The 27,525-nt window shown below is 40.9% G+C and overlaps 1 protein-coding gene across 9 annotated transcripts in view; it reads left to right on the forward strand.

Moving 5' to 3' along the window:
• Positions 1-27,525, forward strand: part of FAM13A (family with sequence similarity 13 member A) — a 374,625-nt gene that overhangs the window by 336,736 nt on the left and 10,364 nt on the right. For 6 of the 9 annotated variants that reach the window (XM_058721927.1, XM_058721920.1, XM_058721921.1 and 3 more), the window contains 5 exons: positions 8,610-8,705; positions 10,890-10,973; positions 16,285-16,481; positions 17,021-17,122; positions 19,884-22,261. In XM_058721927.1, the coding sequence (XP_058577910.1) occupies positions 8,610-8,705; positions 10,890-10,973; positions 16,285-16,481; positions 17,021-17,122; positions 19,884-20,010 (606 nt within the window). In that variant the 3' untranslated portion in view covers positions 20,011-22,261. Of the gene's footprint in view, positions 1-8,609; positions 8,706-10,889; positions 10,974-16,284; positions 16,482-17,020; positions 17,123-19,883; positions 22,262-23,652; positions 23,947-27,525 lie in introns of those variants that run through there. The other 3 variants (XM_058721925.1, XM_058721926.1, XM_058721924.1) reach the window with 3 other exon arrangements.

The raw sequence follows: 27,525 nt of genomic DNA on the forward strand, positions 1-27,525 counted from the left end.
TCTTGATGATTACAGCTTTGTAGTAGAGGCTGAAGTCTGGGATTGTGATACCTTCTGCTTTGTTTTTTTTTCTTCATTATTACTTTGGCTATTTGGGGTCTTTTGTGGTTCCATACAAATTTCAGGATTGCTTGTTCTAGCTTCGAGATGAATGCTGGTGCAATTTTGATTGGGATTGCATTGATTGTGTAGATTGCTTTGGGTAGTATTGACATTTTAACAATATTTATAATTCCAATCCATGAGCACGGAGTGTTTTTCCATTTCTTTGTATCTTCTTCAATTTCCTTCATAAGCTTTCTATAATTTTCAGCATACAGATCTTTCACATCTTTGGTTAGGTTTATTCCTAGGTGTTTTATGCTTCTTGGTGCAATTGTGAATGGGATCAGTGTCTTTATTTGTCTTTCTGTTGCTTCATTATAGGTTTATAAAAATACAACTGATTTCTGTACATTAATTTTGTATCCTGTAACTTTGCTGAATCCATGTATCAGTTCTAGACTTTTGGTGGAGTCTGTTGGATTTTCCATGTATAGAATCATGTCATCTGCAAAAAGTGAAAGCTTGACATCATCTTTGCCAATTTTGATGCCTTTGATTTCCTTTTGTTGTCTGATTGCTGATGCCAGAACTTCCAACACTATGTTAAACAACAGCGGTGAGAATGGACATCTCTGTCGTGTTCCTGATCTCAGGGAGAAAGCTCTCAGTTTTTCCCCATTGAGGAGGATATTAGCTATGGGCTTTTCATAAATGGCTTCTATGATGTTTAAGTATGTTCCTTCTATCCCGACTTTCTCGAGGGTCTTTATTAAGAAAGGGTGCTGTATTTTGTCAAATGCTTTTTCTGCTTCTATTGATAGGATCATATGGTTTCCATCCTTTCTTTTATTAATGTGATATGTCACATCGATTTGTGAGTATTGAGCCAGTCCTACAGCCCAGGAATGAATCCCACTTGATCATGGTGAATAATACTTTTTATATGCTGTTTGAATTCGATTTGCTAGTATCTTGTTGAGAATTTTTGCATCCATGTTCATCAGGGATATTGGCCTGTAATTCTCCTTTTTTTGTGGGGTCTCTGTCTGGTTTGGGAATCAAGGTAATGCTGGCTTCATAGAATGAGTCTGGAAGTTTTCCTTCCATTTCTGTTTTTTGGAACAGCTTGAGAAGGATAGGTATCAACTCTGCTTTAAATGTCTGGTAGAATTCCCCTGGGAAGCCATCTGGCCCAGGACTCTTATTTGTTGGGAGATTTTTGATAACTGGTTCAATTTCTTCGGTGGTTATGGGTCTGTTCAAATTTACTTCTTCCCGTTTGAGTTTTGGTAGTGTGTGGGTGCTTAGGAATTTGTCCATTTCTTCCAGGTTGTCCAGTTTGTTGGCATATAATTTTTCATAGTATTCCCTGATAATTGCTTGTATTTCTGAGGGATTGGTGGTGATAATTCCATTTTCATTCATGATTTTATCTATTTGGGTCATCTCCCTTTACTTTTTGAGAAGCATGGCTAGAGGTTTATCAATTTTATTTTTTCAAAAAAACAACTCTTGATTTCATTGATCTGCTCTACTGTTTTTTTTAGATTCTATATTGTTTATTTCTGCTCTGCTCTGATTGTTTATTTCTCTTCTTCTGCTGGGTTTAGGCTGCCTTTGCTGTTCTGCTTCTATTTCCTTTAGGTGTGCTGTTAGATTTTGTAGTTGGGATTTTTCTTGTTTCTTGAGATAGGCCTGGATTGCAATGTATTTTCCTTTCAGGACTGCCTTCGCTGCATCCCAAATCATTTGGATGGTTGTGTCTTCATTTTCATTTGTTTCCATATGATTTTTAATTTCTTCTCTAATGCCTGGTTGACCCATTCATTCTTTGGTAGGGTGTTCTTTAACCTCCATGCTTTTGGAGGTTTTCCAGACTTTTTCCTGTGGTTGATTTCAAGCTTCATCGCATTGTGGTCTGAAAGTATGCATGGTATGATCTCAATTCTTGTATACTTATGAAGGGCTGTTTTGTGGCCCAGTTTGTCATCTATCTTGGAGAATGTTCCACATGCATTTGAGAAGAAAGTATATTCTGTTGCTTTGGGATGCAGAGTTCTAAATATATCTGTCAAGTCCATCTGATCCAATGTATCATTCAAGGCCCTTGTTTCTTTATTGATGCTACATGATCTATCCATTGTTGTAAGTGGGGTATTGAAGTCCCCTGCAATTACCACATTCTTATCAATAAGGTTGCTTATGTTTGTCAGTAATTGTTTTATATATTTGGGGGCTCCCGTATTCGGCGCATAGACATTTATAATCGTTAGCTCTTCCTGATGGATAGACCCTGTAATCATTATATAATGGCCTTCTTCATCTCTTGTTACAGCTTTAATTTAAAGTCTAGTTTGTCTGATAGAAGTATGGCTACTCCAGCTTTCTTTTGACTTCCAGTAGCATGATAGATAGTTCTTGATCCCCTCACTTTCAATCTGAAGGTGTCCTCAGGTCTAAAATGAGTCTCTTGTAGACAGCAAATAGATGGGTCTTGTTTCTTTATCCATTTTGAAACTGTGTCTTTTGGTTGGAGCATTTAGTCCTTTTACAATCAGTGTTATTAGTGAAAGATATGGGTTTAGAATCATTGTGATATCTGTAGATTTCATGCTTGTAGGGATGTCTCTGGTAATTTGTGGTCCTTGCAACATTTCACTCACAGAGTCCCCCTTAGGATCTCTTGTAGGGCTGGTTTAGTGGTGATGAATTCCTTCAGTTTTTGTTTGTTTGGGAAAACCTTTATCTCTCCTTCTATTCTGAATGACAGACTTGCTGGGTAAAGGATTCTCAGCTGCATATTTTTCCTGTTCATCACATTGAAGATTTTCTGCCATTCCTTTTTGGCCTGCCAAGTTTTAGTAGATAGGTCTGCTAATACCCTTATGTGTCTATCTTTGTATGGTAAGGCCTGTTTATCCCTAACTGCTTTCAGAATTCTCTCTTTATCCTTGTATTTTGCCAGTTTCACTATGATATGTTGTGCAGAAGATCGACTCAAGTTACGTCTGAAGGGAGTTCTCTGTGCCTCTTAGATTTTAATGCCTGTTTCCTTCCTCAGATCAGGGAAGTTCTCAGATATGATTTGTTCAAGTACACCTTCAGCCCCTTTCTCTCTCTCTTCTTCTTCTTCTTCTGGAATTCCTGTGATACAGATATTGTTCCATTTGATTGCATCACGTAGTTCTCTAGTTCTCCCCTCCTACTCCTGGATTTATTTGTCTCTCTTTTTCTCAGCTTCCTCTTTTTCCATAATTTTATCTTCTAATTCACCTATTCTCCCCTCTGTCTCCTCAGTCTGTGCTATGGCCACCTCCATTTTATTTTGCACTTCATTTATAGCATTTTTAGCTCCTCATGACTATATTTTAGTCCCTTGATCTCTGTAGCAATAGATTCTCTGCTGTCCTCTATACTTTTTTCAAGCCTAGCAATTAATTTTATGACTATTATTCTAAATTCTTGTTCTGTTATATTGCTTAAATAGTTTTTGATCAGTTCATTAGCTGTCTCTACTTCCTAGAATTTCTTTTGAGGAGAGCTCTTCTGTTTCATCATTTTGGCTAGTTTTCTGCCCCTTACGCGTTTCAAAAGCTTGTTGTGTGCTCTGTACCTGTGAGCACTGCTATATTAAAAGAGGGTCATATACTGTCCAGGGCCTGGCCCTTCAGGAGGTGTTTTTTCAGAGATTGTTACTTGCTCTCTGTTGTTGTGACTTTGGTTATTTTATTACCCTACTTGTAGTGCTATTTTGGACCCTCCATCAGGTGTGCTTTGATTTGTTCCTTGGAGTAGCCCATCAATCCACTTGATCTGCATGTAAATCCTGATCTGGATCTTGCCGAAGTTGGCCGTTGCCATCAGCTCATCTCACAGTCCACCGTTTTTACCTGATAATAAAGAGGAAACAGTTGCCATTTTCTGAGTTGATGGGCCAATATGCAATAGTTCTAAGAATCCATCTCATTTGTCTTCTCCTGCCAGTGGTTTTATGACTCAGAGGTATCCCTCCACACACAAACTCAAATCACTTGTTTCACTAAGAAGATTTTTAGGTGGCACAGTGCTTCTGTGCTACTGTTGATAGCTAGAGGTCTTGTGAACTCAATACAGGCAGAGCTCTGAGCTTGGAAGGCAGAATTCTTTATATTCAGAAGATAACTTGGTCAAGCCCTATTAGAGGAAAATGCTTCACTGTGACATTTTTAGTATGTCTTAACCATGTTAAGTTTCTACTTTACTTCACATCTTGCTCATATGTGAATGGAAAGAAAACTGGGCTGGAAGTCAGTAAACCTGAGTTCTTGACCCAGATCTACTGCCTTGGGCAAGTCATTACCCTCTCAGGTGCTTAGTTTCATCATATGAAAAAACAAGGCTCATCTAGCTCTAACATGCCATGGTTCTAGTTCTATCTTTATCTTCAAATTAAAAGCATCAATCATTTTCTCTTTGACCTTTGTTGTGTTGTGCAGGTAACAGACCCCAAATGGGTATTTCTATAGGGAAGTTTTATCTGAGGCTAAGACAAAAACCATCACAAAAGATAAATGCAGGCAAATGCAGTTGTCTCATCAGGTCTTGTAATTTCTGTCCAAGACTTTCCTCTACTTAAATGTGGATTAATTATTGTCTGGTGTTCCCATGGTACCTGGAAATATTATCTGAGACTTTACAGAGCAACCAAATAAAGTGGTAAGAGACCAGTAAATGAAGATTTCTTTTAATCAAAAACAAAGACAGAATGGGAGGAGCTGCCTTCCCCCATTAGATGTTTGTATCTAGGTTTTTATGTTGTCCTGATTTGTGTGCAAAATACATCTCTGTAGTAACCCTTTTCCCACACACTGGAAAGCCATTCACAGCTACCACCTAAATGAAAATCTAATAAAGGTTTGAGGCAAGAGGAGTTAAAGTATAATAGAAAATACCATGTATTACATGCTTAGCCTAAAGTTATCTTCAAGCAACTGTACATCATAAAGATTTTCTAATCTGAATTCTACAGTTTACAAATCAGGAAACCGAGGCTCAGAGAACTTTATTGGCTCATTTAAAGGCCAGAACCAAGAACTGGGTCAATAACAGAATCTCCAAGCAGCCCATGATTCAAGAATAAGAGACATTGACTTCCAAACAGTTTTCCCATGGTCCATTTAATATCAGCTGACCCTTTTTTAGCAGTTCAGCCAAGGCCCTGCTTTGTTTATGTAACTGTTGGTTAGATTTTGGCTCATCTAACAAATCCACTACTGATAATTGCATGTGACATGGCTTTATGGTGAGTGAAAATTGTATTAACTTAGGAGTATCACCAAGCCTTTGTCTTCAGAGATATTTCATGAAAATAATTCTGGTGTAAATCAAGTAGTAACAGTTTTTTCCATCCGTCAGACTTAAAGATATTTAATATTTTAAGTTTGCCATAGCTGACTGGTTTTTTTACCAGATAAGTCTCCTTCTAAAATCCAGACTATCCTCCACAATCCAAAGATGTTTATGCCAAGCAACAAGTAATAGGATGCAAGTCCACAATGGGGAAATGCTAGCTCCTTATGATTATTTTTGGTTTGTCTTTTGGTCACTAAACTATTGTTTATCTTGCACAGTATTTCTCCACATGTTATGTGGTGACAATTAGGATGTGCCTTAACCTCATCTGAAACACATTTAATGGATACATCTTGTATTTAAAAAGTTATTCCATGTGTTCCAGTCCTAAATTTTGTCATTCTACATGTGAGATTGTACAAGTCATTCCATTTCTACTCCTCAGACTTATCTGTGGCTGTTGTTCAACTCTTGCTGAAGTATGACATAAATACAGAAAGGAATGGAAATTATAAATACATATTTTGATGCAGTTTCACAAAGTAAACAAGTCCAGGTAACCAGCATCGAGAAACAAATGTTGCTGATCCTCTGAAAACCCGCTCCCAGCCCCTTCCAGTCCTTACCATGACCTCCACTGCGTGAAGGAAAAACCATCATCTTGACTTCTAACTCTGTAGATTCTACTTGCTTATTTTTGAACTTACAGAAGTAGAATATTATAGTATGTATTCTTTAGTGTCTGGCTTATTTTACTTGGGTTTATTTTTGTGAGATCAATGCACAATGCTACCTGTAGCTGTGGCTCATTCATCCTCGTTCTGTATAGTATTCAGTTTGGGGAACATACCTTATCCATCCCATTGTTAGCCATATGGATGGTTTCCAGGTGCTGCTGTGAACATAATTCTGTATGGCTTTTGGTGAGCTTACGGCCACGGTTGTTTGGTATATACTTAAGAGTGGAACTGAGGAGGGGCGCCTGGGTGGCTCATTCAGTTGAGCGTCTATCTTCGGCTCAGGTGATGATCTCGCGGTTCATGGGTTCGGGCCCTGCGTTGGGCTCTGTGCTGACAGCTCAGAGCCTGGAGCCTGTTTCAGATTCTGTGTCTCCCTCTCTCTCTGCCCCTCCCCTGCTCATGCTCTGTCTCTGTCTCAAAAATAAATAAACATTAAAAAAAAAAAAAAAGAGTGGAATTGAGGAGTCCTATGTCCAGCCTTAGTAGGCACTGCCACATAGTTGTCCAGAGTGTTCCACTCTTCACAGCAGTGAAGGAGAGCTCAGTTCTTCAGCATTCTTGCTGATGCTTGGCACTGTCTGTCCTTTCATGTTAGCCGTTGTGGTACATGCATCCAGTAGTAACATCCATAGTTTGATCCTTAGACTTTCTTGTGTAAAATGATGTCTGTATTCCCTTTCTTTTTTGACAATCATCTGTGAAATAAATATTTTAAAACTCCTTTTGATATGGTAACAAGAAATAGGAAAATTCCACTTGACTCTTAACATTGTGACATTAGGAAGAAATAGAAAAGATTATTTAGTGCTCTGAATAGAAAATAAGTCCACAAGATGTTTTTGCATAATGGCAGGATCCTATCCTGACACATGAAGTTTGTCCAAAGTCTACTTATTGTTGACCACTTTGAGAAAGGCAAAAATAAAAGGTTACAAAGGAGTGACCCATTCATGCATAATCCACAGTTGTCTTCAAAGCTGGAGGCCCAAAAGGCCCATTAGAGAAATGGTCACAGCTAATGCTATTTGCCCTTCCTTACCGCTGTAACTCATGCCTTATGTGTGCACCGAAATAAAGCACAGAAGACAAATAGCAAACTCAAAACAAAGATACTTGATCCCTTTGGCCATTTCAGTAAACAAGTGAACTGCATACATACCTATACATTTTGCATACATATTTATGTTTTAAATGTTCACTCATTTTGCAGATATTCATGTAATATTTCCATTATGTCAGGCACTGACATAGTTTCCAGGGATACAAAACACAAACACCTGCTCTCAAGGGCCTTACAGTCTTAAAAAGGAGACAGATGTGCCAACACGTAGTTACTATAGGGTATAAAATGTGTCATCCACAGATCTGCTCTAACAAAATACCATAGACGAGTGCCTTATAAACAACAAAAGTTTATTTCTCACAGCTGTAGAGGCTGGGAAGTCCAAGATCAAGGCACTGTTAGATTCAGTGTCTGGTGAGGGCTCTTTCCTGGTTCACCAACAGCCATTCTCTTACTGTCCTCACTTAGAAGACGGGGCAAGGGAGCTCTCTTTTTTAAGGGCACTAATCCCATTCATGAGTGTTCCACCCTTACCTAATCACCTCCAAATGTCCCAACTGCTTAATGCCATTACATGGGGGATTATGTTTCAGTAAAGGAGGTTGGCAGAGACATGCACATTCAGTCTATAGCACAGCATGTGTGAAGTTACAAAGTATACACAGGGTGCAGTAGGTGACACACAGGTGAGTGAGCAGGTATCCCAGAATGGGGGATGTTGGAAGATGCTGCACGGGGGAGGTGGCTCTTGATCTGGAAACTGCCAAACCAAGAAGCAGGGAGGCAGCCTTTGCAGGGCATACAGGACCAGGCAGAGAGGTAGGAGACAGCCTAGTTTATCTCTGAAGCTTGAGGTGTGACAGGAGAGGAGAAGCAGCAAATGACGAAAGGCTTCTAGTACCAAACCCCAGGGAGTTGGGTGTCATCCCCCCCACCCCCCCACCGCCACTGCCTGAAGGGGCTGTTCTTTAAACATTTGTGAGCGCCCTGCCAGATTTTAGGGCTATGGGGAGGAGTCAGTCCATGCAGTCTTGCAGCAGATGTTCCTTGAATACCTACTGTTCGCCAGAACCTTGTCCTTAAAAACAACTTCATGGGGAGACAAACATGTAAAACAAAATGGATTACAGAGCCGCACCGTAAGTATTATAGAAATACATGCTTTCTTCTTCCCTGAACCTGAATCACTTGGGAATTCTGGTCGTAGTTTTGATTGAGGAAAAGCAATGCTGCTCTTTTCCAAAGGTCTGCAACTAAAGTCGATATTTTAAACATTCACTGGCTGAAAAATATTATCAGTTTAAGTACATTTTGCAAGAATGGCCAGAGCGGAGTTGAATCATCTGTATTTCCCCCAGGCCCTGAGCTTGAGCTGCTGACAGCCTGACCACCAGAGGCAGGCTTCTCAGCTGCGTCGCTCTTGCTTTCAGGTAACCAAGAACGAACGTCAGGTCATGAAGCCGCTGTATGACAGATACCGGCTGGTCAAACAGATCCTGTCCAGAGCCAACACCATACCCATCATTGTGAGTACGGTGCCTTTCTGTAGTTGATTGCCTGCTGGAATGGGCCCTGGCTATATTAAGAGAGCCCTAACCTGCCTTCTCATTAATGAGTAGTCTTTCATAGTTAAAACCTGCCATTAATATTTATGGTTCATAAGCTTGAGGAATGAAGGATTTATCAGAAACTACTGAGGCTACATTTGCCAAAAATGAGCAAATGTGAAGCTGATAGAGTTTTGTTTTCTTTTGGGCGGCATGCTTTGACGTATACATCGATCTGACTCATGCTGGGTGGACCGCCCACCCCTTTCCTCAGAGACAGAGTGCCAGCAGGACAGGCCTGTGGTTTCTCTAGGCCTCTCCAGTCCACAGACCTCTCTGTCCCAAGGGCCCACTGTTAATAATCATCTCTCTCCCTCCAAGCGAGGGATAGCCCCCTTGGGAATCCTATCCAGGGAGAAATCCTCTAAGGAACTCAAGAGAGCCTCCTTTTTTTGGAGGCTGCAGACAAGTGTGAGGTAGAAGAAAAGGGAAGGAGACCACCATCCTCTGACTTACGCATAACGGCTTTTGGCCAAAGAAGGGACGGGAAACTTGCTGTCAGCTCTGGAAAGGCCTGTCAGGCGCTGGCCAGCTAGCCCTCCTCCCATATTCCAGTCTTGGCTTTTCCACCCAGCTTATGCGTGAGCGTTAATGCCCTGTCCTTCTCTTGGGGAATCACTTGCCTCTGTCCCAGTGCTCTCCTCTCCAGGAATATTAGGGGCTTCCCCTGATGGCTTTTAAACGTTTCAGTCAGCAGACATGGCCTTGCTTTTATGTTGTTATTAAAATGCATGCTTACATTAGCTGCCTCTCTTCCATTCCTGCTTTAAACCTCTTTGTTTAGGGGCGCCTAGGTGGCTCAGTCTGTTCAGCATCTCACTCTTGATTTCATCTCGGGTCATGATCCTGGAGTTGTGGGATTGAGCCCCGCATTGGACTCCACCCTGAGTATGAAGCCTGCTTGGGATTCTCTCTCTGTCTCTCTGTCTCTCTCTCTGTCTCTCTCTCTCTCTCTCTCCCCCCTCCCTCCCTCTCCCTCTCCCTCTCTCTCCCTCCCCCTCTCCCCCCTCCCCCTCTCCCCCACTCATGCAGCCCCTCTCTCTCTAAAATAATTTTTTTACAAAAGTAAATCTCCTTGTTTTTTTCTTTCTTTTTTTTTTAATATTTTATTTTTAAGTAATCTCTGCACCCAACATAGAACTCAAACTCACAACCCTAAGATCAAGAGCCGCACACTCTGCCGACTGAGCCAGGCACCTTCCCTGTTTATTTCTTTTTAAAAATTTTTCTTAATGTTCATTATTTTTGAGAGAGAACCCATGAGTGGAGAAGGGGCAGAGAGGGAGGAGACACAGAATCTGAAGCAGCCTGAAGGAGGCTCCAGGCTCTGAGCTGTCAGCACAGAACCCAACATGGGGCTTGAACTCGTGAACCTCAAGATCATGACCTGAGCCGAAGTCAGACGCTTAACCAACTGAGCTGCCCAGGCACCCCCTACTGACTCAGCCACCCAGGCGCCCCACCCTCCTTGTTTATTTCTAAACCTGAGATATGATCTTTGTATTTCTTCTGACAGTGTACTTGTTCATAGGAATGAGGTTCCAGAGACTTTAGGCAGGTACATTAGAAGAAAGCTACTTTTCTAGGAATTTTTTGTGGAATAAATTAGTAAACTAACCAGTGAAAGGATTAAGTCTAAGGAGTTCTTTCATTCTCCAGTTAGGAGCCCTTAGTGCCCCTAAGTAAGTGTCCCTAAATAAGGTGAGTGTAAAACAGGGAAGTCACACAACCTTTGAATCACCTGAGGGGCCTATGTTGTTCTACTTGAAGCTTGTAACAGTTCTAGGGTTCCTGTACCTATTGCAATCAGGCAGCAGAGAGAGTGAGAAGCACACATTCCTCCTCAGGTTTGTTCTGCGTTCAGTTCACATACTCACATGCTCTAACATGGCCTCCTTGGTTTGGGTTGTGGGCTCTGGAGCGAAGCACCAACTCGGACGAGAACTTTGGTTGTTTCTGGTTTTCCTGGGAATTTTTGGTGGGGAGGGTTTAGAGTATATAATTCGAAGGCAGTAATAAACCCTAGTGATTCAGAGGAAGCAGAGGCCTGGTGGGAAAGGGAGAGGGGTTCGCAGTGTAACCAACTGTCACCGCCTGTCGCAGGGATCCCCCTCCAGCAAGCGGAGAAGCCCTTTGCTGCAGCCAATTATTGAGGGCGAAACTGCTTCCTTCTTCAAGGAGATAAAGGTGAGGACCTCCCGCTGCTCACCTCGTGCTGAATCTGCATCGCTCTCCCGGCCTCCCTTCCTCTTGTGGACACAGTGAGGTCGTGCTTGGGCCCTCGGTGGTGGCTTCCTGTAGTGTGCCCTCAAAATCAGTAGTGCCCGGAACCGCCTGTGATCTCTTACTGATACTGTGGTCGAGCTGATTTCCTTTATTGCATCTCATTCCCCTGCTTGTTTTGGTGTCTTATTTGTTGTTTGTTTTGTTTTTATTTTGCTTTTCAGGGATTTGGGGGGGCATGGGGGTGGGTTCACAATATTTTTTAGTTTTGTTTTTCCTCTCTTTGGAATGGATTTTCTGTATTCCAGAATCCTTTTTAATTAACTCATTGGGTAACTTCCACAGAAATCTTATTTACTGAGTTACTAGAAAACCCAAAATCAACTGGGGCAATACATATAGCATGCAACAAAATCTATCGTTTTATAGACCGATATCTTCCTTGTCTTTGACAGCTTGCTGGCGCACTTTCACCCACTCTTCCTTCTTTTTTACTTTCCCCAAACACATTTAGTCCTCGGGGCTGATTGTATAATCTGCTCTTGATCTGGGAATATAGTACGATTGCCAGCAGTCACTGGAGTATATGCTCTGTTTTCTGCCCCCATAGTAATTATAGAGTTTATGCAGGTAATCCTTGTCTTCAGCGGCCGCTTTTGCTGGAGAGGGAGTACACTCTGCTCGCGGGTCTGTACATCTCTGTAGGGACCCAACTGGCCTGGACCAGGATCAGCCTCTTTCTGGTTTTGTTTCCAGACAACTGGAACGAACTGAACTGCCTTCTACAGGGCTCTAGAGATGAAAAGTCAGATTCAGTTTTGTTTTTGTTTTTGTTTTTGTTTTTGTTTTTTTAAATCAGTGATTGTATTTTAGCAATTGTTTAAGTTGGAAAGGAATGTCAAACCCAAAGCAGAAGTGAGTTTCAGGAGTTTCACTTGTCATATTTCTGTGAAAGTTCCAGGCCTGAGGTGGTCATTTATTTACTGTAGTCAGGAAAGGTTATTACAGAATATAAGGGCCTTGTTCCCATGAGGGACACCAGTTGAGAACTGCTCCATTGTCTTACCTGGTCCTCATCATTATGACGGAAGGAAGGTACCAGAAGTTACACTATCTTCTCTCTTATTTGTTCCTTTTCTTACTTCGTGGGGGCCTTAATTAAATACTTCATGGACCTAATTTGAAGGTATTAGGCAATGATTGTGCTCACTATTCATATTATTTTAAATAGACCTTGTTTTATGAAAATGCTCTAAACATAAAATTTAGGCAAATATGCTATATTATATTTTTAAAATTGGAGCTATTTTCTTACAATAAGATTTGATGTTGATGAAAGAAGACAAATTTTGTCTGGTAATTTCACACAAGAATGAAATCACCATCACTGAAGAAATTTGGGCAGTTGTGTGTATGAAAATTAGAAATTCTCTTAGAAGCACACCACAGAACTGTTACTAGATAAAAATGTGTTCTTTAATACATCCAAAATATGACAGTTAATAATTGCCTCACTAAACGAATGGAAGATATATCAATGATGACGTTCTCCCAAATCTTCTTGTTTGGCTTAGTTTATCTTTTTCACAACTATAATTTGGCCATGGCTCTTCTCCTGGCCCATGTGGTGGTCAGAATTTCAGATAATTTTGTAATGCTTACATTGCTTTTGTAAATAGTGTTGTCTTTCAGTTCATTTTGTTCCAACTGGCCCAAATTATTAGCATGTGTTTGGATTGTACTAATTCTTGACAATTCTGATATAATTTAGAATTTGATACGGGTGCAGATCAGAAGATTGTATCGACGTGGTTTCCTTAAAAACCACCCCTGGTTTTAAATGGTAGGAAACCAGCTGCGTATGACAAAGAGCCAGCTCAAGTTCTGGAGCCCAACATCTTCTAGCCCAAAAATCCTGGAGATAGTCTAGTCAGTTCTCCTTCCCAACATAAGAATTTCATTTAAAATTTATCTGACAGAATAGAGACACTATCTCTAAGAAGTGATTCCATCCTGAATCTTGAAAAGTTTACAACAATGGAGAAGTAAGGTCACTCGTTCCATGGGCTAAGCTCCAATATTAGCTAAAAAGTGATTTTATAGTGTTAGTTTTATAATTATCATTATTGAAATACTAAAAAATAATAATTATATAATGTGCAATTTCAGAATATAATAACTTTGATAACTATAAAAATGACTTAAAATTATAATATTCTTAGTTATTATTAACGTATGACTTTCTACTTAATAGGCTTAGTGTTGCCTTCTGGAACAATATGGAATGAGCATAACTGCTTCTTCCTTGAGAGCCCTTCATGTCTTTACTGTCACCTCCCCTGTCTGCTCTCACCCACAGCCTGTGGAAGTTTTTTCTCCAAGTTCTTCTTCCTGTTCCTCATGTGATATGGGTCACCTCCCAGCCACCCACCAGTTCTGCTGTATACACACATACCAGTTTACGTAGAGCCCTCAGACTCACTGATACCCAGAACTGAACATTATTTTAGATATGATTTAGCCAGCAAGACAGTGGAGCAAGGACTGATCCTGATCTTTATCTGGACGGCCAGGGCTGTTCGTCCTACAACTCTATGCCTACATGACCGTCAATGTATTGTGAATTCGCTGTACTCTTTCTGGGGCACGTGCATTCAGCTTCCACACTGCAGACTTTTGGGGCCAGATAACTTGTTGTCGTTGGGGGCTGGCCTCCATCCACCAGATGCCAGTCGTGCACTACTTCCACCCCCTTCCCAAAATGTCTCCAGACCTTGCCAAAGGTCCACTAGGGTCAAAATGACCCCCAGTTGAGAACCACTGCCCACGGCCCTATCTCACTGCTGATTTATGCAGTCCCCAGCTTGCTTTTCCTTGGATTGCTTGTCATTTATATGTCCATCTTTTATTTTCTAACCTAAATTGTACCACCTTGAATTTTTTCAATTAGTTACTTATCACACTTCTATATACCAGCCTGGTGAAACTGATTAAATCTAGACATTTTATTCCAACATATCAGATATCCCTCCCTACTTTGTATTCTCTATGCATTCTGTGAATATGCCTTTTGCTTCTTTATCCAAGTGATTGATAAATACTGAGTAAGGCTGGGTCCGGCAAAGGACCTGTTACAGACTTCCCTCCAGATTCATGCCACCCTGCATCATCACCCTGCATCAATTTTCACAATCAGCTCTCCTTTCGTAGATCAGCTCACCTCATTAATTATTGAAATCCAAATATTATGCCAATCCTGTCAATAAAGGAAAAATGGTTTTCCTAAAGGGGTCACTGTTGATCATGGATTCTTTTTCAGTCGTTCAGATGCTATCTAGTATTGATAACTTCTAGAATCTACCCAATGTGCACAAGAACCCTATGGTCTTATAATTTGAAGATCTAGGTTTATCATTTCTTTTTTTTTCCCCCTATGATTTTCACAGCTTTACTGAGAATAGATCTATTCAGCTTCCTCTTTAAATGCTTTGAGTTCCCACTGTGTGCAAGACACGTTCTCATCTTTTTAAGTTCTCTTAGGGCCTTGGGATGTAATTGATTAGGCCAAAACACCTGACTTTTATTTCTTACCTTCCTTGGGCTACAAGGCTATACTCTCCTCCAGTAATTTGTATTTTTCTTTTAAAACTGAATTACTAGACTGTTTGACAGACATTAATTAGCACCTGTGATATGCAGGCATTGGCTAGGCTCTAGGAACAGCAGTGAACAGACAGGCCCAAATCCTCGCTTCAGTGGAGTTTCCTGTCCAGTAGTTCCACCTGGTCCTTCCTCATCCGGGAGAGCAGGGGATGGGGGCAGGAGGTTGATCTGCACTGCCTCTGTGCCCCATGTAGCTTGCGAGGTCTATACGTTATCTCCATTAATTCTAAAAACTACATAGGTGGGAATTGTTAACTTCCTTTCACAAAAAAAGAGAAACTTTAAAATTATTAGTTTTAAAGTCACTTTGACACTATAAATTTAAAATCTTCTTTAATAATTTCAATTTTTAAAAATTAATAATGGGGCATTTACTTCTAAGCAAAGAGATTGAAGATTTGACGTCACAGCAGAAGGGAATCTGAGAGAGCTACCTAGTTTTGACCAGTTTTATCTTCATGCCTTCAGAGCAGTACTTTCATCATAGTTGTGCAATAGTCCTTTTTTTGCTTTTGTGTTTCCTGTTTATTTGTTTATTCACATTATTTCTCCTCAGAGGCAGTATTAGAAACATACCAAACTTTATGGTAAGGAAATCCACCCCTGGCACTTTGCATACTTTGACCACCAATGGTAACTACTCCCACCTCCTGCGATTAATTTGCTGGATTGCATTGAAGTCACCTGGTTCAACTCGAACCGCCGATGTTGTACTTGCTGTTGTTCACATATCTGTGCTTTTAACCACTTTTTAAATTTTTCAGATCTTGGGATATCCTCTTCTGGTCTGACTGTACATTTTGGCAGTAAATTACTTCTTTTAAAATCTTTCACTTAGACTGATATCATTTCATCCTTAGATTTACATAGCTTTAAATTGGCACTAAGAAGCTGTGATTTGACTTCATTGTTTTTCTAATTGCATTGCCAAGACAGACAGAGAATATCATGCTTTTCTGAGAATCTTGGATGCTAAAAAATACAGCCGCGTCCCTTGGAAGCTCCTTGAAAAAAATACTTGAGTTTTATGACCCCAATGATGAGAACATAAATGGTTTGATCTTTTCAAAACTTTCTTAAAATTGTATGCATCAAGCAACCACAAAATATGTTTTAATCTCAACTCTTAAACAGAAAGGCTGTATGGTTTAATTTCTCAAGATGTTCATAGCTTAATAAAAAACACATTTTCTGAGGTCCACAACTAAAGGAATCCTTAATGCACTGACTGCTGGTGGTGGATTTTGTTATGTGTTATCACAGAGCTGGGGATTTTTAGATTCTTTTAACTGCAGTTGATTTACGGTATAAATTACAATGGTGGTTCCTTCATATCCTCAGTCTTGACAAATGTTAGTTGTGCCGTACACTAGTTTTTATAGTTTTATAGTTTTTCCCCCTACTGAGTGGCTGTGTTTAGTGTTTGTGTTATTTATTGTGTTCATATAGATGCTCAGTTATATATTGATAATGTGCATATGTGTTGCTAAATGTAAATTCAGAAGAAACTATGTGCTGTCTGGATAATTAAATGGTCGTTACACGATACTTACAATGAAAGAGTGCCAGGAAAAGTAACCAGATTTTTACTGGGGTTGTTTTACATCTCCAGGAAGAAGATGAGGGGTCAGAAGATGACAGCAACACAAAGCCGGACTTCACAGTCACTCTGAAAACCGATTTCAGTGCACGTTGCTTCCTGGACCAATTTGAAGATGATGCTGATGGGTTTATTTCCCCAATGGATGATAAAATACCATCAAAATGCAGCCAAGACACCGGGCTTTCAAACCTCCATGCTGCTTCAATGTATGTATGTCATTTTGATGGTGGTGTTGAAATGTGTTGATGAAAATACCATTTTTAAATATTTTAGCCTTTGTATTTAAATAAGTTGTCCTGGGGTACATCTGTGTAAATAGAATGGTGAATTTTTTTCTTTTACTTCCAGCTCAGCAATTTTATATTCTCCATTGCATGTTATTTGAGGCAGCACGCAAGATCTTGCTTCAACAGTCGGGGCTCTAGAATGGCACTCTGTGGTTCTGTTTTTCAACTCATCATTTAACATGTACCAAGCACAGATCTTTCTTTCAAAACAAAATGTGATAAAGTGCCATGGGCACTAAGACTTCATAAGTAGCGGGAGCTTTGCGGGAGTCCGGGGGCTCTATCTGGTTCAGGGGATGGGAAACCGCCATTTCTGCTGACCCTCAGCTCCCTTAACAGCTTTTGCATTTCCATGCTTCCCCCCACTTCTCCACAACCCCTGTCAAATTGCACATTAATTATATCTATAACAATTCCAATTTAACCCAATTTTCTTGAAATTTTTCTGTCTCTCTCAGACCGGAACTCTTAGAACATCTTCAGGAAATGAGAGAACAAAAGAAAAGGATTCGAAAGAAACTTCGTGATTTTGAAGACAATTTTTTCAGACAAAATGGAAGGTAGTGCATGCTTCCTTTCCCCTCGCTTCTCCCCCTCCACACACACACCCCTCTTTTGCTCCTGTCAGATTTATGCAGTGCTCCAAAGGTGGGAAGCCCTCTGCCTCCTCTCTGTAACGTAGTCCCTTGGCTCGCGCGGAAGCCCTCTGCCTCCTCTCTGTAACGTAGTCCCTTGGCTCGCGCCCAGGGCCCCTGGCAGTTTACGGTGAGATGGTGAGGTTTGTATGATCCTTCAGCAAGAAATGCTCCTTGAATAGTATCCAAGACTGATGTAAATTCACCTAACATCTATAAAACCTGTCACATCAAATTCTAATCTAAAAAGAGCAGCTTGAAGCTAAGTTTCCAGTTGACGGCACTGGTTTTTGGTTTGGGTTTGGTTTTGTCTTCGTAAACTAGAAGGAGAAATAAGGAAAGGGCAATTCTAAACCTTGGTGTTTTTAGGCTTATTTTATTTTATTTTATTTTATTTTTTTTTTTTTAATTTTTTTTTCAACGTTTTTTATTTATTTTTGGGACAGAGAGAGACAGAGCATGAACGGGGGAGGGGCAGAGAGAGAGGGAGACACAGAATCGGAAACAGGCTCCAGGCTCCGAGCCATCAGCCCAGAGCCTGATGCGGGGCTCGAACTCACGGACCGCGAGATCGTGACCTGGCTGAAGTCGGACGCTTAACCGACTGCGCCACCCAGGCGCCCCTAGGCTTATTTTAAAAGCAAAGGTGATTGTTGTCAGGTTTGAATGAAAATAGACAAGAAGCTGTAAGTCCATGAGACTGACAGTATGCCTTTCTCTGGTGAGTTTCAAGACATGGTATAATCAACCTTGTAGAGCATTATGCTAAGGAATAGCATCCCCTGTTTGCTAGTGACCACAGACAGCTCTTACTCAGGTCACAGCCTGAGACCGGGAAGGACAGGGAATGGATTTATTTGCCTCTCTTACATGGAAGTTCAGTTTTAACATTTTAAAATGATTTTATTTTAATCCAAATTATTTAAGCAATATAAATATAGTTTCCCTTTAAAAGGTCCCCTTTCATCCTTCTCAAAAGTGTTTGGAAATAAAAGCACTGTAAACATCAATTTTGGTATTTAAAATGTATTCCAGGTCATTTCAGTTTATCATATAAATTTTGTATTTTTAGCATCCCTGATTTGGATCTATGAATTTTTATACATAAATACTTGTTTTTCTTTCTCCATGCATTGTATGATATTTAGAAAACATAGACAAGCAGACAAAAGAAATAATATGCAAAATAATAACTGATGATAAACCAGAATTAATGTTTTTTCCATTCTTCTTTCTGAACATATTTTTGGTTTGTCTGTTTATCTTTTTTTCCATGTAATTATAGTCACTTTATGCAGATATCCTGTTGAGGAACTGAATAAAATTATGTAAACTTCACAGGTTTTAAGCAAGTATAGTTAATGGGAATTTATAATAATCATACAAGTTTTTATTTATGTATGTATGTATGTAATTTCTACACCCAGTGTTGGGCTCAAACTCATGACCCTGAGACTGAGACCCCCATGCTCTTTCAACTGAGCCAGCCAGGTGCATTATCATACACGTTTAAAACTCTGACTTCAGATATCATTAAATCTGGTCCCATTATTTCATATCTGAGGACAGTGAAGCCCCTCAAAGAGCAGGGCGAAGTCAACTCTCAGTTGGCTATTCCTTTCATTGCCTTCTGCTGAGAAGCCATCTAGAGCCCTTTTCTTGAACAAGGCAGGGCATGAATCAATGAACTTTCAGTTCATTGAGCAAAATTATATAAGCCCCATGCTATCTACTTTCTTATATTTTTCTCTTTTTTAATTTTTTTTTGAGACAGTGCAAGAGGGGGGCAGGGAGCAGAGAGAGAGGGAAAAAGAGAATCCTAAGCAGGCTCCACACAGAGCCCTATGTGGTGCTCAAACTCACAAACCTTGAGATCATGACCTGAGCCAAAACCAAGAATCAGTCACTCAACCGACTGAGCCACCCAGGGGTCCCTGTTTTTCTCTTTAAGAAGAAAAGGAAGCCTGGTATTTGAATGTTTGACATGTGCATTTCAAAGTGAAATTAGAAGCAGCTGGGCTGTATTGCTCCGTGGTTGAGAATGTAGACGGCAGCACTATTTCATCAAGCTCTGGTGAGGGTTATATTAGATCATGGACACAGGGTACTTAGCACAGTTCCTGGCCTACAATAAGCTCTCAGTTAGTACTTGCACATATAAAAGGTATGCATATAAGATTCCTAGTAAACTGTAAAGCTTTATTAGTATTATGTGATCCAACTGCTGAATTCCAAGAGTAATTTTATAATCAGGATATTAACTCTGTGTTTTTAAACCTGTAAATTATGGGTATCCCAGTTGGTAATTAGAAACTTAATAGTTCATTAGATGAAATCTATAAAAGTGAAAAGACATTTAAGTATAAATAAAGGATTTCAGTCTACAGAGACTCTTAATGCAAATTCATACACCAACATCAGAGAGAAAACATTTCTCGGTTTTTAGTCCTTCATATCATTCTGCAAGATGCCAGATTAACTACAAAAACTCAGTTGCACGGTGCCTTCTGGGGGAAGCTGTCTTTCGCTGATTGTCTAAGCCCACCATCAGTCTTGATACCAAGTGACACTTGGGAACACCGATTCTACAGGTTGATAACTGCAGAGTTTCTACATGATGATAATTCACCTGATAAGCAATATCATCTAAACGATCCTCAGCCCCCTTTCCTTTTGTTTCCGTTAGAAGTGTCCAGAAGGAAGACCGCACTCCTATGGCTGAAGAATACAATGAATATAAGCACATAAAGGCAAAATTAAGGCTCTTGGAGGTGCTCATCAGCAAGAGAGACACTGATTCCAAGTCCATGTAAGGGGCACAGCCCCAGCCGGCACTAAGGGGGCTGAAGGTGCAGGCTGGACTTGCTACCCGCCTCCCCTGGTAAATAGCAGCTCTGCGAAACCTGGAAGGCAGCTGGACCTCAGAGCACACAGCCCTACTGCCTCGGGCCTTTGGGATCAGCTCCAGCTTCCATCGCCTGCCTTAGAAGCTGTCTGCATGGGAGAGGGCAACTTGCTCCGACTTAAGACTTTTGCAAGGAACAGTCAAGATCCCACGGGTGCACGTGGATACTGCAGGGGAAGCTTTACTAACGTTGGCCGTGCTGAATCACTACGTTGAGACACGCTCATCTACAGAGAATATACACTATTCTTCCCTGGATAACAGGAGACCATTCTCTGTCTAACTGTGATGAAAACAAGCTCAGGACTTCCCTCTAGAGAACGAACTCGCTGTGCAGGTCCATGTTCTCTTTCCCAGGAAAGTGGGAACACGTGCTGGAGCCCTGTTTGCTGCCTGGGCCATTCTCATGACCTTTCCACAGAGCTGCGCCTTTCCCCACCCGTGTGGATCGTGTCCCCTTCAGTTCTCAGGAAGACGGAAGCCGTACCTGCCCAAAATGGCAGTGCAGTCATCTATTTGATGGTGTGTTTCTTCAAGACTCCCTCAGCTGGCAAAGCATTTTGTTTCCTGACTAGGACTGGATCATCTGCAGAGGATGGAGGGAATGTGGCTATATTAATGTTGATTTTTAATTCAGGCAACAGGGTGAAGAGCCTGGAAAATTCTTTCCTGAACATGGATTGCACTTATCAGTCTCAGATTTTAACACCAAACACTGAGCAAGGCCAGCATGCTATGACATCCTGTTTGGGGCTTGGTTTCATTTAACTCTTACCAAACATAAAAGATCTTGCTTACTTCTTAGCTTAAGTGTTGAGGATCATGAGAGAGAGAAAGAGCGAGCCTGTGTTCTAAACCTTCTGAGTACTTACCAGAGTTTAATTTTTTTTTTTTTTAAGTAAACCTGCACTAAAATCCCCTGAAGGGTAAATGTAGCCCTCAGAACTCAGCCCAAGGCAGAATCTAAATCACACTATTTTCAAGATCATGTACGTATAAAGAGGAAAATAAGGGTGTGTGGTCACTTATGATTATAATTTTTTTCAAAGACTGTGTCACAAAGCTGTCTATATTAGACACTTGGGGAAGACCAGGGAATTTAAAGCACCAAACCATTCATCTCTCGCTGTGCTGATGTCACCTTGTGATTTGTTGTTCCTTTTTAACCTTCTGCGTCTGCACGGAGGAAAGTGAATTCTGTTTCTGCCTGTCCGTCCAAGGCCTACCTTTGTGCTTTGTGAGGTTGAGGTCAAGTGTCTGCACACCAGCCACTGGTTGCCAAGAGAAGGCACTTCAGCAGGCTCTGTCTTTTAAAGATCAAGTCGCAGGATGAACAGGAGAGCAAGGCTGCCCTCCTCTGTTTTGAGAGTTGCTTTCTTAAAGGGTACCATTTTGTTTTGTTTGATAATAAGAAGAAAATAAAGAGAACGCTAAACTCTATACAGACCGGTTGTCAGTTTCGAAATGGGCTCTTGAGAAACTGGTCAGATTGGATTTATAGCAGTGTTTTCCATTGCTGAGGTGAGGTAGAAGGTGTCAGTTGAAAATCGTTTTAAGTCGGGAGTGGGGAAAAAGAATACCTTTAAGTTTGCTCTTAACAATAATCATATAGAGAAGCATGAGCTGTGTTTGGAAGTGCCCTGTTTTAATCCACACATTTAAAGACGGTACATATTCCTACAAATTTAAATGTACATGAATATATAGTTTGGTATTTGCTCTACTGTTTACATTACAGATCACTATAATTTCAAGGAGTTATATTATAAATAAAATTAAGCACTTTAGGATGTTTTCTATTTTTGAAATCTGAACATGAATCATTCACATGACCAAAAATCGTATTTTTTAAGGAAATACATGTCTAGTGTGTCCTTTTTAAGTAATTATTCTCTTAAATAAGCTATAATATAAATCAAATCATTACCAGTTAACCTTTAAAGCACATCTGTTGAAGAGTATTGTTTTGAAAATACTAATATGCTACACACAGAATTTTAAAAGAAAAATGCTATATAAATGAGAAGCTACTAAATGTTTGAAATCTGTTGTTTCTGCCAAAGGTAAATTAAGTAAAAGACTTATCCAGGACTCCCCATTCAAATTTGTATGATGAATAAAAGAAAACACCAAGTTACAGTCAAATAAATTGTGCATGGTATGTTGTGTTTTCCTTTGTAATTTCTCATCTGTATACTTCCTAGAATGGCGCCCACATTAAAGGCGGAAAAGCCCTGTTTACACAAGACCCTATTTGAAGACCTGGCAGTGGGTTTTGGCTCTGCCAGAAAGGCTGAGACAAATTTGTTTCCACAGCAACCATTTCTGCAGCCCAGGGTCTCATGGCCCTAGAGGCAGTGTCTTAATTGGCTTCACACAGAATACTCTGGACTGGGGTTTTTCCTGTGCTCTCTTGGGAATGTGTGTGTGTTTATTAGCACATGCCAACAAAACAAATGTCGAGGGTTATTTAATAGCAATGATAAGTAGAGGTAAAGCGTGAATAAACTTGATGGTATGATTGTAAGAATGAGAAATAGCAGAGGCTTGTAATTTTCACACACGCATTTGCTTTTTATCGTGTTCAGTCTGGAGTAAACATTGAAATAGATGTTTATATTCAGTACGGTATCATGACTGCATTTCATCTCTGCATCATTTAGTTCATATCTCACTTTGCAGACATGTTTGTGCAGGGTTTAGGATCAGGGCCTGCTGAGTTTTTCAGACAGCATGTTTGTCTTAAACTGGTAGAAGAAAGCTCACACAATCTCAGTGATCTCCCAATTCAGGGGAAATTTCCATCGAAGACCAAACCAAATTTCAAGCTGGGGAACTAATTTTTTTGAATTGCTAGCTATAAGAACGCATTGAGAGCTAAAAATTAGATTTCTTGCCTTTCGTTGACAGTTTGAAATCTAAAGGTTATTATTTATTGCCTAGGCAGGGCTCAGCCACGTCTCTGTGACATTGGTGTCATTTTTGCGTTGTCTCATTCTGATGCAATTCTTGCGTGGTGGCTGAAGAGGCTCTTGCAGGGCGTGCCTGCTCCCAGGTGTAGCATTTCTGGACAAATGCTGCAGGGCTGTGCTTGAAGCATAAATGTTGCACTGAGATGTCCTGAGGCCAGCAGTCTTGGAGCCCCTGGGGGCTGAGCATTTGTTAATGTGGTTGAGCTTAGAATTCCTAATAAGCCGAATATTTAGGTTTATAAAAGGGGCAGTCGTGGTGCCAATTAGGTTGGTTCTTTCTGGAACTTCTTAGTTCCCAGCAGACAGAATTGGGCCCAGTATCCAGAAATGATCAGATTTACAAGGTAAATCAAATTTCAGTTGGTTGATGAACTTATTAAGAGATTCTTAATCTGATAATGAAGATACCGCTTTTCTTAACAGTAAGACCTTACTACTTTTGATGGTATATTTGTATTTGAGTACCATAAACTATTAACCGCTTTATGAAAAGTTGGTTGTAGTCTAAATTCTGTTTTGATTTCAAGAAGAATCTTCCTGACACACTGCTTCCTGGATTTTTTTTTCCCCACCCCTAGGTGGAGAGAGGTGGTTTCTGCCTCATGATCAACATCTCCTTGATGTTCTTTTCAGTAGCCACTTGGTTACGTCAACAGGGGGAGACAAAACTGTACTCAAATGTGAAGCAGTGTTTCTTCTGAAGCACATTGTGTGTGGCAGAACTCAGTGTGCTTTGTTTTCTTTTATTCCCTTCTTTTACGTTTTCTCCACTTGACCCTCAAAATGTACTCAAGTACATTTTGATGTAAGACTAGCTAAACATATTTTCGAGTGTTCATTCAAATTGTGCACACTCACACCTTGCATGGTGGCCAACAAGAATGATCTATATGTCAGGCACTGCACTGGGGCACTGGCCATTTTGCAGAATCCAGAGTGTGCCCCTGTGGGTGCCTGCATTCTTCTACCACGATCCTTCATACTAGATGTACATAGGCTGAGGTCAATTACCGATGTACACAAAAATGTTTGTAAAATGAAATCTGTACACCTACAAGTTCATGTGGCTGGGAAGCTGCAGTTATTATGTCTCTAGAGACTCTCATTTTGCCTGGAACCCAGCCTGTTGTGGTCATGCTCGCGTCTTGAGAAATGGGTTTGGCAGATCTCTTTCTCAGTCTGAAAGCACCTCTACATACGGTCATGCAAATCTCCAAGAGTAGATACAATTTTAGTTACTAATATGGGCCCAGAACAATGTTTACACGACATATAAGCAGAAAGTATTTGAAATTACAGTTGTCCTTTTTTAAAATGTAAACTGAATGAAAAACGTTATGTACATTTTTGTACATGACTGTATTTTGTGTAAACTTAAATAAAATATTTTTAACTGTGAATGTTCTGAGATTTTTGACAAAATCAGGAGTGTATGACAGCTGCCTGTGTGGTCTGACCTTAAGGTAAGGAATCACTGCTGTTCCCTGAACTCCCCAGAAGCTTCATGAGGATTAAGCTTTTGTTATTCTGTTTCCAGGGAGGTCACTGGAAGGTGAAGCAAACTCATTACAAATTAGGCATGCCCATGGTTCTAGGTAAAAAAATGGGCTTTTGCTCTGTGCTCTATTCATGGAAGGGCCTGAAGGGGCAGAAGTGAAGGCATTAAGCTAAAAAAACGTGTTTAATTAAGTATCTTTGCAAAGTCAATGAGGCCATTATAGTAAATTCGTTAGCCACTTATTATTCTGACGCTAATAAGGCCAGCAGAATACTGTGACTCGGAGGAAAAGGTGCATTTCAGTTTGAAGTGAGCATCTTGCCCCGTGCGTCAGCTGCCACAAGCCAGGCACTGCCTCACGAGCACCTTGAACAGCCTCCAGAGTTGGGGGGCACAGCTAAGAACACACCCCTGTGATGGTTAGGCATGCGGGTATTCTTTAAGCCACACGTGTTACATGGGCTCTACATGCCAAAAGTGAACATTAAAAATATAAAGCCTGGGGTGCCTGGGTGGCTCAGTCAGTTAAGCGTCTGACTTCAGCTCAGGTCACAATCTCACAGTTCGTGGGTTCAAGCCCTGTGTTGGGCTCTGTGCTTGACAGCTCAGAGCCTGGAGCCTGCTTCAGATTCCGTGTCTCCCTCTTTCTGCCCCTCCCCCACTCACACTCTGTCAAAAATAAATATTGAATGTATATATGTGTGTGTGTGTGTGTGTGTATCACACACACATATATGTATAGCCTGAAATTAAAAAAAAAAAAAAAAAAAAGGCTTTGAGTACTGCCCAGGATTCCAACAGATATGTCTTCTGACCAAGAAAGACACAGAACCTCTAAAGATGGTGCGATTTAATGCCATTCTGCCAAAACTGCGGCTTACCCTGAGTAATTTAACTTTTGAAACGCTGGGTCCAAAGTAACAACGTCTAGAAGGAACTGGCACGCAGCATTTCGTGATGCCTCCATTTTCTTAAATCATATTTTCGCGTTGCCCCTGTGAGGGACCAGGACGCGATGCTGGCCTCAAGTACATCAGGCTCTGCAGCTGGTTGGCAGAGCGAGGTGGTCCTTGGAAGCCCTCCCTCTCCCATCCCCAGAGCAGATGCGTCCTGCCCTGTACGTTTGCAATGTTGGTACCGCCTGAATGGTAATTTCAGAAGGGGGACCTATGCACGGTGGGGACAGGCGGTCCCTTTCGGTTCTAGAGTTCTTACCTCTTCTAGAAATAGATCCTGAATCTTGTAAACCAAAACATATTCTAGTTATCCCTAAACTGGGTCAGCTTATCGAGGCAACACATACACACACAGGAGAACTTCACATTCAGTAAAAGGCAAAAGGCAAAATTCCCAAATGTATGTTCAGAATCCTGGCTGGCAGGCAGACAAATGAGGTTTGGCAGGAACTGGGGTTGTTGACAGCTTGGTTCTCACTTGTCCCCTCCGTCAACAAGGCTTCTACCACAGGGTGGCTCCGTATTGTGCAGCATCTGCTCAGGAACTGTGGCCCAGTGCAAAACACAAGAAAGGATGGAATCTCTCAGACACCTTGGACCTCCATGTCTCCCTTGTGCCCGTCTATGTATAAAGCGTAGGTGATTGTGAATTCTGAAACCCATCACCTTAGAGTGATGCTGGAATTTTTCTTTAATTTCTCAAAAGCAATTCAAAGATGCTCCGAAATCCTTATCATGCTTCTGTGGGGTAGCTTTGAGTACTCTTGGTAAGATATTTTGAGACATTGTGATTTTTCTGTCATTGTTACTTTTAAAGAAATTAAAATTACTAGACAAGATTCAGTGGAGGGGAGGGAAGGGAGAGAAAGTGTGAAGGATATACTTCCTGCTCTCTGGCAGCAGAGAGCAGTGCCTCTCAAACTTGAACGTGCATGTGAGTATCTAGGGGTCTTGTGGTACAGTAGCCCCCGGGCGGGTAGGAAGGTGCACTGACATCCTGCATTTCCAGCAGGCTTCCAGATGCGGCCATGCTGCTGGTCCAGAGATCCCACTGTAAGTAGAGGGTGTGGACTGCATCCTGGGCATTTGTGGAAATGAGCAGCTCCAAAAACCTAAAGTTAACAGAGACCAGCACAAGTGACAAGACGAGCAGAGACCAAAGACTGCTTGATGCTTAAGGCCCAGTCTGCACACTGACAGCCTAGCTTTACGATCTGGGTACATTGCCCACTCTCCATGTCTCTGTGTTTTTAACTGAAAAATGGGAATAACCATAGTAGTTAATGGGGTCATTATGGGAATTTACGTGGACGAACATAAAGTAAGCACAACAATAAATCTTCACTAAAAAATGGTGGTGGGTTATTATTATCAGCATTGAGACAAAGATTCTTTCTTTGCTGAACTCCAACAAGATGTTGAGATTTGTATTTCCCACACATCACTCTCCTTACCTTCTGATTCCTTGTATGTAGTAAGTCATAAACAGAATGTACCTCCAGCACTTTAAACACAAATTCATGGGGCACCTGGGTGGCTCAGTTGCTAGAGTGTCCAAGTTCGGCTCAGGTCATGATCTCGCAGTCTGTGAGTTCAAGCCCTGTGTTGGGCTCTGTGCTGATGGTTCAGAGCCTGGAGCCTGCTTTGGATTCTGTGTCTCTCCCTCTCTGTTCCTCCCCCACTGGCGCTCGCTCTCTCTCTCTCTCTCTCTCTCAAAAATAAAGATTAAGAAAAAATTTTTAATTAAAAAATAAAAATACAAATTCATGCTAACGGGGTAAGCAAGATTTTAGGGGAACACTGACCCATTCTCTTGAGGAAAATAAAATTGTGACTTGATATTTTCAAGAAAATTGCATCAAAACCTCTGTGTGGCTTTCTCAGAAAGATCTATGCTTGTTAAACTCCTTCCCTCACAGAGCAGGGCAAACTCCTCTGATTCTGCTCCCCAAAACACGTTGGGAGGTCCAATCCCGCTCACACACATAAAAGGAATT

The sequence above is a fragment of the Neofelis nebulosa genome, chromosome 3 (assembly GCF_028018385.1).
Source record: "Neofelis nebulosa isolate mNeoNeb1 chromosome 3, mNeoNeb1.pri, whole genome shotgun sequence".
In the NCBI taxonomy this organism is placed as follows: domain Eukaryota; kingdom Metazoa; phylum Chordata; class Mammalia; order Carnivora; family Felidae; genus Neofelis; species Neofelis nebulosa.